The sequence below is a fragment of the Egretta garzetta genome, unplaced genomic scaffold (genome assembly GCF_000687185.1).
Source record: "Egretta garzetta isolate BGI_Z169 unplaced genomic scaffold, ASM68718v1 scaffold526, whole genome shotgun sequence".
In the NCBI taxonomy this organism is placed as follows: domain Eukaryota; kingdom Metazoa; phylum Chordata; class Aves; order Pelecaniformes; family Ardeidae; genus Egretta; species Egretta garzetta.
Window position 1 is genome coordinate 1,473,528 of NW_009259967.1, and position 12,117 is coordinate 1,485,644.

Sequence of the window (12,117 nt, forward strand, 5' to 3'; positions counted from 1 at the left end):
TCTCCACATTGTTCTTTTTAAAAGCAATGTACAGATATTATTTCTTTCAACACTTGCTTAAAAATTCGTGCTTGGCTTTGAGGCTACTGATTCTGTTTTAGAACAGAAACAGGTGTTCTGTGCCCAAAAACTAGTCTAATTTTAATATCTATATCAGTTTGTAAGAACAGGTATTAACTCTACCCATAAACCCTCTCCCTCCTACATTCATAGACATACTATACCCTAGCAAAGTCAATACAGTGTCCTAACACAAACATATCGGGTTTATTACTTTACATCTGAAGCGCCTGTATTAATCATAAGCAGCAAAAATAAAAATGACATACTAATGTTAACTAATAAATTGTACCTTGTTACTACTTGCTTCATACATGCTATACATTTTACCATTGTCCTTCCAGCTGTAGCACAAGGTTTATCCTGAAGCTTTTCACAATGCTTCGACAAAGCTTTAAGCAACTGGGACCATGACGTGACATTGGACACCAACACAATGTAACGAAACAGGTCCTTGTCCTCACCAATGAAAACCTCAGCATCTCTGAAAATGCAGCAGAGATGAAGAACAGCCCCCAAGAAACAGCCTGGGTAATCCCCAGCACATCCTCTTGCACTTCCTTTCGGGTCAGTAAGGGGCCTGAAGATGCAGAGTTGAAGGCCAGTGAGACAGCAGCAGCAGGAGGGTCAGAGCAGTCACTGATAAGGCCACATTTGTTCTGCATTATCTTAACCTGTCAGGGTTCTAGCCCAGGGCACAGTTTGCAAGCACTTGAATTGTCAGTTGTAGGACATTTCAGCTGTCTCAAAGCGTATATCACACCTCTACCTGCTCCGTTATCCCAAACTTGACTGCAGAGGAGAAATTGGACAGACATACGTTGAAAGAAAAAGACTAGTTCCTTTGGAGGGGGAAGGGAGGGGAGAAATAATTGCAGTCTCCAATCCAAAGCAAGACATCATGCCCAGACTATAATAGCTGAACTGCCAGAACCTCTTTTCTGTATGCGTTAAATAGAGCTGGGTAAAACACAGAAGCACTCCTAGGCACAAGGATCAACAGCCAAGGCTTGCCTGTCCTTGCCACAGCTACTGACATATTTGCTACATTTATGCTTGGTCCCTGCTTTTCCACCCAATAAATCCTAAATGTTTTTGTCCTTTAGGCAGAAGAGGCGGAGTATATCTTTACCCAGGAAGGATGGGGCTTGCATCCCTCGAATACAGAAGAACGAACTTAAGCAGAAGCTCCCCATCCCAGGGAAGTGCTATAACCACTAGGCTGGACACCATTTTAAAGAAATAACCTTTGCTCTGTTCTTTCAAAACAAGTATCTAGACCTCTGCTTTGTGCCTCTCAAGTGGTATCTCCCTGCAGCCCTAAGGGGCACACAGAGATAGGATCTAAGAAGGGTGTTCATGTGCTCAGCTGGCCCTGTTAGCTGGATGTTCCTATTTATGCAGCTCCCTGCTCAGCTGATACACCCGAATGGGAATGGTATCTAACTCCCCAAACTTATCAAATCAATCCTCAGTGCCTCACCTTGGGTTATGGAGTCCATTCCCATATTTGTGACTTGGAAGTCAGACCTTATAGCTCCTCACTTTTAGGTGCCTGAATGTTTTGTCAAGTTTAGCTGTCAGCAACTTACACAGAAAAACTATTGAAGGGCATATATTAAACTGGATAATCTGCCAGCAATAGGCAACAACTTCCACATCTTTGCCTTTAGTGTGGTGATGACCATATCACAGGCTGGGTAAATTCTGACGCCAGAAGCCTCAGAGGTCAGTTATTACGCACACTTTGACTTTCAGCTTCTGTATTTATTCCGTCTGAGACATGATTGCTACCTCACAAACCGGAAACACAAGCCCGGCATTTTAATAATCACTGTTGAAACTACTTAAATATATGAGATTGCAAACGCAGGACTTGGTCACACTATCCTACGTCAGATATAAGTTCAATTAAATCCTGTGGCACACTTGTGCAATCCTTCCATATCTCGTCCAGGGAAAAGTCAATGGGAGTGTTCACATACACAAGTGCTCATTCATATGAATAAGAGTTACATAACTGGGCTCTAAAATGGCTCTGTTTCAGTAAAATTCCAAGCTTATACTTGTACAAAAGTCTTTTATAGATTTTTTTTTTTTCCTGAGGAGTGAAACACATACACCATTCCCAAGCTACATCAAGAGAAAAGGCAATTATTGAAGTAAAACAATGTGTCAGATCTATTTGGAGCAGAGCACTCTTCATTTAGCTTTCTCTTCAAAAAGGAATAGAAATCTCACTGTGACTTTAAAAACTATGTAGACCAACAAAGAAAACACTCAGCCCTGTCAGGAAGAGTTGCAGGACTTTAAAACACAGATCATTGCCTTCTTCTGACCTGGGTCAGGTATGTGGCACCTTTTAACTTCAAAGAGCTTTGGATCCTCAAGGGCAGGCAGGATTTCATTACATTACTATGTCTACCACCTCAGGCAAGGTCAAATGCATAAGAAACACTTTTTCTTGTACTACATTTTTTGTATTTATTTCATCCATTTTAAAATATCCCATAGCTGGGTCTTATTAAGTCAGTAGAAGTCACTGGGGTTGTTCCAGAATAAAAACAAATGGAGCAGCCGTGACTCAATGCCTGTTTCTTTCCAAGAGCTCTGTAAATCTTGTGGGTCTTCAGACTGCCATTTTCAAGTGATTTTTCTTCTCTTCCTATTTGTAGCTCCATAGCTGGACTTGCATGTTAGAATAAATCCAAAGCTTAGAAGAGAAACTAAGTCAAGCATTTCCATGGTTCAACACTGCTTTTTCTCAAGACCACACTAGCCTGTATTATTTAACATGACATAGTAATTTAAGTAATCTAAAAAGTATTATTTTTTTGCCTGTCAGCTTAAGAGCACTACCAACATTTCTCACCACATATTTTACATATTCCCTTTAATTTAAATGGCCACTCAAATTTCAATCATCACACACATCCCATGGATTGCCCCGAAACTGACTCTGATAATCAAATCTGGCTTCCTTAGCTGAGCCCTTGAGTAACAAAAGACAACTCTGATATACTATGCTTACGTATTTATCATCATAAATACCAACTTTCATAGGGAAAAAAAAAACACAAAACCAAAACCAAACCAAAAACCATCAGGTCCTTCCTGATTTTTGCCTCTGTGAGCCTCAAAGAGTCAGGGCAGTAAGAAGGGGCTCTGGGTCCTACTCTAAATTGTACGTACTATATCCAAGTCCGTTCTGCCACCCTAAATACCCTAAAGACAAGAAGCAGAATCTAAAGCCACTGAACTGTACAGGTCTCACACCTAGAGACCTACTAACAATAGAAGAATCACTAAGGATAAAAAAACCCCAGCTTGATCGTCTAAACACAGGCTTAGTTTACAGGACTAAAAGTAATAGTTTTTATGATCCTAGCATACTTTCTTACAGTTGCAAGACTATATGCAGAGGCCTAAACATCATTCTGAAAGCTACATTTTGAAGAAACACTGCAAAGTCTTTGCTTTCCTACAGCATCTCATCTTGAGCAGAGAAGGCAAGTGGCTCTCAGGTACAATCAGGCATCAGACACTATCAGCAACAGCAAACCTTCCTGAGGCAGACCAAATTCACCACCATTTGGGAGAATCTCTGTATCACTGCAATCCCAGCCGTGGAACCAAAGCCCAAAACAAACCAGGCTGGGAAACCCCCACATCACTGAAGCCGGGGCAAGAGCCCGCCTTTCCAACTACAGATCCCCAGACAGTTGCAGCTGACCCTGGCAGCCCCAAACCCATTGGAAGGGTCTGAAGACAGCCCTCTCCCGTTGCCACTGCCATTTTTTCCCTTCGCCGGCTCGTAGCAGCTTATCTGACATATTTTCCTTTATGCTAATGCCTGTTAACATGAACACCTGCTAATTGCCCAGGGAGTTTTCCATTTGCCTGTGCAAAGAATTCATACTTAATTCAGCCTTTACATAACACCTTGTTGCTCTTTTTTCACGTTCAGAGATGTTTAAGCACTGCTTCCACTCCTACTGGGCTGATGAGATTGGGCTTGTCAGGAGGCTGAACACAACACGTTTATTCCACAGTTTTACCCATTCTGACGCTGTGTTTTTAAACATCTCATTACACAGAGAATAGCAGGCCCTACAACAGGTCATTACCATGCAAAGTAAGGCTACAAGGAATACTAGAGCACCAAGAACAACTGAAAGACCCATTTAAACGGAGTCTTCTTAGGAAGAAATTACATATAAGACAAGCAGGAGTTTCATCCAAAGAAATCGAAACACAAAAGAAGGGAAGAATTAAAAAATTAATATAAGTGAAGTACAAACCAGCCCAGATACAGTGCAACACCTCCTCACAGCATCATAAGCATCAGACACCAACAGAGGCCAGACTGTTTAGAGTTTACTGAAAGCCAAGGCTTTCAATTCAATTCAGAATTGAAGTCACAGCTCAGCTTTTCAGTGTTCAGTAAATATTGCAGTGCAGTTTTCCCCCAAGCCATTGAATTCCTAACATTGTTTCTGGTGATCTACATTCAGCACTGGACAGCATTTAATGAAGGGCCAGCTAATTACTACCTACCGTTCTCACCGGTGGTGCTGAGGTGCCCGTAAAAGTCTAGGAAAAACAACACAAGGCAAAGTTAAGAAAACTAAGCTACATGTTAAACTCTTATTTCAGGCTGACATTTAAAAACACCTCACATCAAAGCCATACTTAGAGCTATGCTCTTAAAAACACTCATTAGGTGCTTTGCCAACCACCAAACCCATCACAACTCTGTGCCAGCTTCTTGTTTCCTTGACATGAAGGGTTTTTTTTAAAGAAGCACAATAAGTAACGTTGTTAGCCCTAAAACATAGCTTGAAAATGCAGATGTGCCATGAGGTTCTGTAAAAGGCTGGACTAGGAAAAACATCCTTACAACCACGAGGATCTATGGAACAGCAAACTTGCTTTCCATGGATTGCCTGTACGCTTCAAACAGCTTGTTCTCCTCCGCAATCAACTTATCTGGAATATCAGACAATTTTACCTACTTTATGCTTGCTATCAGCTTCTTTGCTTACCTCATTTGAACTTAAATTTGATCCCATTGCAGCCCCAGTTGCATATAAGTCCAATGTTAAAAGCTACTGAGTCGTACAGCTGGCAGCAACTCCTCATGCAGTTTGGGGGTGGAGGAATAGGGATTTTATGATGAGGCTCTCCCGCCCCACCCCTTTATTATTTCCAGTCATTAGGCAGTCCCCTCCCTGCTTCCTGCAGCCTATTAGGGCACCTCAACCGAGTCAGCAGAACGAAGAGGGATTTCTTTTCCATCTGTCGTGATGTTGGGGGGACACACTAAAGCCCCTTTCTGCCCAGGGACTGCTTTCTTGAAAATACTACTGCTAAGAAAAAGTTTTGCATGTATGCAACAGCTCTAACCCCTCAGAAAAGTGCTTGTGACTAATGAAACCACAGCTCCCAGAGTATCTCTGTGCTGCCACCACCATACTGCCGGGTAGTGGAGAGACATTGCAACAGCTTCTTTCCAAACCATGAACTCAAATACCTCTAGCAGTCTTCCCGCAGCAGCACGCAGTTCGGCAAGGTAAGTGACCCCATTGCAGTGCCACAGCTAAGCAATTGCAGGACCCATGCTCCCCTGAAGCTACTCTGAGCATCTCTGTGCTCTGTGGCCTCGCCACTGAGCTCAGTATTCTTTGCCTGGATATTTAGTGTGTATCCAGAAAAAAAGTGAATGCACATCCAGAAATCTTACACAGTTTGATTTTAAATGTAATGAGAGGGAAGGGAGGAGCTATAAGCAGTAGGCGAAACTTGGGGGCGGAAGGGTGAGGCAGGAGAGAGGGTTGTGCTCTGCTGCGTGGGCCCAGGGAGCGCAGCAGTTCACCCCTCCTCTGAGCTTGCTTCAAAGGGATCCGGAACATGCTCGCGCCCAGCAGGCGCCCTGGGGGAAACATCGGGGCACAAAATGCTCCCCAAGTCCTCTTTACTCAGGTGTGCAGTGACTCACTGCCTGTAAGAGCAGTGTATTATTGTAGCCCTAAATTAGCACATATGTGCAGGCTGGTAGATTTTGGAGCATGCTAGACCAGACTCCAGCTCCTCTGTTTGATGACTGGAGGTGGCTAGTATTCACTCTCGCATCACAAGATCCAAGTGGTTATTTTTACATCAATCTCATTCATATTGATTTATAATTCATTTCACACAGGTAAAGAAAGTAACCTTGCAAGCTGCAGTGGATGCCCCCTAAATGGCCTCCACTGTGCCATGGAGGCCAGTATCAAAGCAAATCTGCCCAGACGAAGAAAGGAGGTGTTGTCCAAAGAATGCCACTAGAGTAAAATCCTCTTCTTACACACAAGTAGCTTCCTTCTGTGTTGATGTCTGTGTGATGCACATGTGATGACTATTCAGAAACCCTTATCCAAAATGTGCAGAGGTACTATGTGGTGGTTTCCATCTAAAGCATTTAATAGCCTGCTGCTCACTCCATGGTCACACTTTGTCCAGCCATATCCTAGATTCCATATCTCAATAGATATGGAATCAAAAGAAAAAGGGTGATAAATATAAAATGTTCCTTGAAGGAACAACCAAAAGATATTTCCAATGGACATGAGCCGCTCTACCCCAAAGACACAATATATCCCTTAACTTCTGTCTTTATTACTTTATATCTGTGTTAAATACTTATGAAAAAAAAAATTAAGTGGAGCAGTCACAGCCGAGAATCACTTACTTGCACTCTCACAAAACTAGTCTTTCCAGCTTTTGAAAGAAGAATGCTTCCCGGGGGAAAAAAAAAAAAAAGCAGTATTAAAATTTAAAGTGGGAATCTGCTTTCATTGAAGATGTCTGTAAAATGTTCTCTATCGAAGGAAAGAGGGTAGGTTATCCAGCTCAACTTCCTCAATTTGTCTCAACAGATATAGATACCTGTATACATTTATAACATCCCAGCTGTTTCACAAGTAATACACGACTCCCTGACATTACTTTCTCTTACCCACATTGCTTTTAAGATCCATAAATGAGATACGACTTCACACTTTAGAATGTTATCCAGAGACAGTGCATCTTGCCCGCTGAATGGTTTCCTAATATTCAGATTACGATTTCCCTTTCTCAAAATAATCCCACCATTGCCATACTGAAACCATGTTCCTAAATAATTCTTCCTCTCCTGCTCATGACCACCACCAAGTTTTGTAGCTGACGTTGTCTTCCCTTAACCACGTTTGTCCAAGCCACACAAGGTGGCTTTGGAATATAATATTTTTAAAAGCTGTGTGCAAATCAAGAATTATAATCTCAACAGTTTTTCATTCAGGCAGTAAATTCATAATAGAATCAAGTGCTGAACGGTCATAATGCCCATAACAGTAAGTCCTTGCCATCACTGAGAAAATTTTAACTGTTGATGGCTTATTGACTGGTGCCTATAAGGACTACACAATCTGATTCAAAATAAATCATAATTTTGTAGTTTGTCCCACTGGTGGTTTAGAGGTAGAAATGTGTCCCTAGGTTTATGATTTCAAAAATATTACTACTTCAAAAGTTAAGTATCATGTTGAGGTTTTGTGGTTTTCCTTAGTTCTTCCACAATTCAAGGAGAATTTCAAAGACAACCATCAAGTATACCATAAGTAAACTAATGGGTAAAGTTATCCAAAGTCTGAAGATCTGTATATTGGCTCTTTTTACCAATCAGATTTCCAGAGTAAATAATTTAAAATTGGTAGTAATCTTCATATACATGGCTACTTACACTCCTACTTTGCCTTTTAAAGACTAGAGAGACTGTGTTGCTGATGAGGGAACACACAGCAGTCTCCTTAAAGCTCTAAGCAATAAACAAGATAATAAAAAGAAGATACAATTTTCCTCTGCTCTCCATCTATTTTGTAGCGTGCACTTACATGCACATGATTTTGTATCTGTGTCTTAATTAAGGCGAAATGGAGCAAATATGAATATCTTGCTGATCTGAGGCAGTCAAAATTAATCTGAACTACCCTGTTGCAAGCATCAGTTTCCCCAACAGATATACAATGATCTGAATATCATAAGTGCAATAGGGTGCAGGTAGCAATAACAGCTGCATCCAGTATCCCACAATTACCCTATCTACCATTTTATCACCTTCTGATAACCAGGACTACAGAAATGTGTGGCTAATGCAGCATTTCATATTATTGCAAGAGAAAAATATCCTTGTACCTTTGGGATGACAATGGGAGTGGTCATCATTTAAACACCTCGAACATTACAAGGGTAAACATCCAAAAACATGCTAAAGGTGTTACAACATGATAGCTAGATGCCACATTAGAAAAGAAATACTCAGCATTAACAAATAAAGCAAATTAACAAATAAAAAAAATATAGCATCAGATCTATAGTTGGGGATCTTCCTTGGCTCTAGCCTTTCAGGTTTTTTTCTTTTTTTTTTTTTTTTTTTTTTCTTTATTCTACGGTGCCATCTCTTGCTCAGGCTCTGTGGTCAAACAAGAGCAAGCAGTCCAAGTCAAATTCCAGTTACACAATGGACCTAAGCTCAATAATCTCTGCACACAAGAAGATTTACCATGGGTGAAAGGTGTCGCTTCCTTCCCCATGGTATCAGATTTCTGTCTCGGAAAAATTCAGCTTTGTCTAGATACTTTTTGGCCTGCCACTAATTTAAAGCAACTGGCATTTAAAAAAAAAAAAAAAAAAAAAAAAAACCACACACAAAAAACCCAAACCAACAAAAACCCTCACCCACCTAAGACTAACTTTCACATTAATATGTTGGCATTTTATTTACATGTTTATACATACTACACCTTCAACATACCAGGTCTTCAATACTCTACAATATCCTTGGTGTTTTGTATCACATCACACGAGATGCAGAAAGGACTTCCTGAGAAAGCATTCTTGAAGAAAGTGACAGGGGGCACAGGTTAGAGAGAAAAAATTATCATCCACTTGTAAGCAGGAGAGACCCTGAATCTGAATTTAAAATGCTGAGAATGAAAGGTGAAAAATCAGTCACCAGAGAGATCACTTGAACTGACCGGGGCGGGGAGCATGGGTGGGTTATATTTTTACTTAAGGCACTGTTCTGATTATGACATGTATGAAGGATGACTTCTGTCTTCAAAAGAATATTGAGAAATTTGATTAAACAATACCACATGCCTTTGATAAGTTTTGGAGAGATAAAATCTTGCTCTTCCTACTCACTCACCCAAAGCAATTGGGCAATTTTGCGATCCAAAAATCACCAGTAAAGTATTGGCCCAGCTGTTCCCAATATACACAATCTGCCTTCAGTTTTGTTGCAACAGAACCTCAAATCCAACCCTTGCCTCAAAAAGCAGTGGCTCACCACCTTTGTCTCTGCCTCTCCCTGTGCTTTGTAGATCAGAGCATCCAGCAACACCTCTCTCTGCCTTTGCAGGAGAGATCCAAGGTCACCTGAACTTTCCAGGCTCATTCAGCACTTGAGACACTGTTCAAGCAGCTTTTTCTCTTCCCTAATCCCATCAGACCACAGGCATGAGGAATACCACCGGCATGAGCCTGTGTCAGCTAATTAGCCAGTAATTCCTTTGGTGTAAATGTGGTGAGGCACATAATCCAGGAACTTTACAAGGAAATCTAGAGCCAATTTGAATCTGAACCAATTCTCAGAATATCAAGAAGTCACCTCATGTCACCAGCTAATTAAGGGGGTAACCTTCATCGAGTCAGCTTGAGAGATGCTTGAGTTCTAACAGACTACAAAGACTCATAGCTAATTGTGCCATTACATTTAGCAGAGCTTGTGTGACAGGTCACAAACAGGTGTTTTCAAAAAAAAAAAAAAAAAAAAAAAAAAAGAAATTGTGCCAATGCTGAATTGCTTTGAAAAATCCAGCTGATATGTCCCTGAGCCTCAGCTCCTTTCTTAAAAAATAGCACTTGTAATACCAAAAGACTCTGCTTTGTTATTTTTTGATAAATAGCTGGCAAGCCTCTTGAACAAACGTCTCCTCCCCTGACCTTTTACAGTGCCTTCCACCAACTCATCACAGGCAGGATTCTGAGGTATTGCTGCAACACGAACAACGTGAACAGGTTTTAATAGGGCAGAAAAAGAAGCCTTTCCTTCCCCAGACAAGAAACCAAACTGAGTCCATTGCGGAGAACACTCACAAGCTGCCAAGGTAAGACCACCAAGCTGGATGAGCCCCAGGAAAGCATTAGCCTCATGCAGTGTTAGATCCTTGGAGCCAGGTCCCAACTCAAACACTTCTTTCAAGTCAAAGTATCAAGCTGCTAAGCTAGACAATTTGGCCAGCCTAAGATTTTTTTCAGTGACTTGCTCAACAGGCACAGTTTTCTTCAGATGGACTCCCTTTCCTCAGCTCGTTCTAAGCCACCCTAATTTTCTGGATCTGCTGCCAAAAAACACACATCATCACCACACCTTGAGTGAGTAAAGCTGAAGGCCCAGTGCCAAGTGTTGCAACCACCAAAAAAAGTTGGTGGAATACACCAGGCACAAGCTGCACTGCCTCTGTTACATCTTCCTGGAGCTGTAATGAAAAGTTTTTAAATCTTTAAAATATTTAAAAGATACTTAGCAAAAAACCAAAAAGTAATCACATTTTTAAAACCCCATTTCATTATTAGTTGAAAATAAACTTATGAACACAACTGAGCTGTCAGAGTGACATCTTCCATTTCTTCTTTGTTCACAGAAAGATACTGCTGTCTTACTGGTTAGGATGATCTGATGTTATGTCTCGCCAAGGGCAAAAAAAGGTGAAGAACTGGCTTTCTGGTTAAGAGAACAGACATGAAAAAAGATTTACCAGTAACTGAGAAAAATCAATGAGTTGTTGGACTCGACCACCTTAGATCCGTGAAAAGGAGATGCAAAGGTTACTGCCAAGTTTCCTCTTGTGAAGGGAGATTTCATTGGTTTGATTCACATTGCAGCAAATATTGCAGCAAAGCTTGACAGGAAATACCTGCTAGTGTTATCTCCTGCTAATTGACCTGATGCACAGAAAAAGGACTGTCTTGGAGGTAACAAAATGTGATGTTATCTCCTGCTTAATAAACAGAGATCTGTAAGACTGGATGACAGAGCCCATTACCTTGTGACCATAGCACATGAGAGGGAGACACAAGATGCCACGCTCCCAGGGTAATGCGGGCACACTGCTGGCATACAGATGGATGCACTTTTTTTTTTATACTCAAACCAGTGTAGTGAATGAGATGACTGCAAAGGGGATCAGAAAAGACTGATGAAAATAAAGACACATATACAGTGCTCACCAAGCGCTGCATTCTGTGTTACTGAATAAATACCTTGCTGTTTGCAAATACCAGTATTTGGACTTGTAAATCATCATCCCAGCCACCTGCACTCTTAAAATCAGAGTTTCCTTCCATTTTTCATCTTCCACAGTTGAAGTGACAGCTTTTCTTTCATCCTTCCTCAGTGGTCATTAGCAAAGCTCATGGATGCCTTTGTTCCCTCAGTATTTGATTTCTCTGTATCAGAAACAAGCACTTTTTCCCAGATGAACTCACTGGCTGGCCTGAGTCCACAGAACTTAAGAAAAAACCCATACTTCAATGATTGCACCTATAAGACTCTTATTTTTAAAAAGATTATGCATGGATACTTAGTATGTGAACAGTAGCTATTACACCGTATGTATATTGATATATGCAAGGAAAATAAGATCCAAGAATGACCAGTTAAATATATTTTCTAAAACAATTTTCTATATACTTATCTAAAACAAGCATGAAAATCTCATAAACACTCTCCCATCTGTATTTTGGACAGCAGTGGGAATGAAACTGCAGCAGTGGCTACACACTGACCATCGTAACATTGCAGAAGTCAGGGGAGTTGGTATCACAAATTTTGTTGCCACATCTGTGAGCTCATGGCAGATTAATAAATTAAGACGTGGTTATGGCCAAAGGCTAGGCTGTTAAAACTGTTTTTCCAAACCCACTAAGCGTAGGATTTGAAACCTTAACTGCTATCCTCAGCTACAAAATCTA

The 12,117-nt window shown here is 40.9% G+C and overlaps 1 protein-coding gene across 1 annotated transcript in view; it reads right to left on the bottom strand.

The window, feature by feature from the left end:
• Positions 1-5,132, bottom strand: part of LOC104127552 (cytosolic phospholipase A2 epsilon) — a 33,167-nt gene extending 28,035 nt beyond the window's left edge. The window contains exons 1-2 of the mRNA XM_035895754.1: positions 5,106-5,132; positions 4,618-4,653 (exon numbers count right to left, since the gene is read on the bottom strand). Of these exons, the coding sequence (XP_035751647.1) occupies positions 4,618-4,653; positions 5,106-5,132 (63 nt within the window). The remainder of the gene's footprint in view (positions 1-4,617; positions 4,654-5,105) is intronic.
• Positions 5,133-12,117: the final 6,985 nt, after the last annotated feature.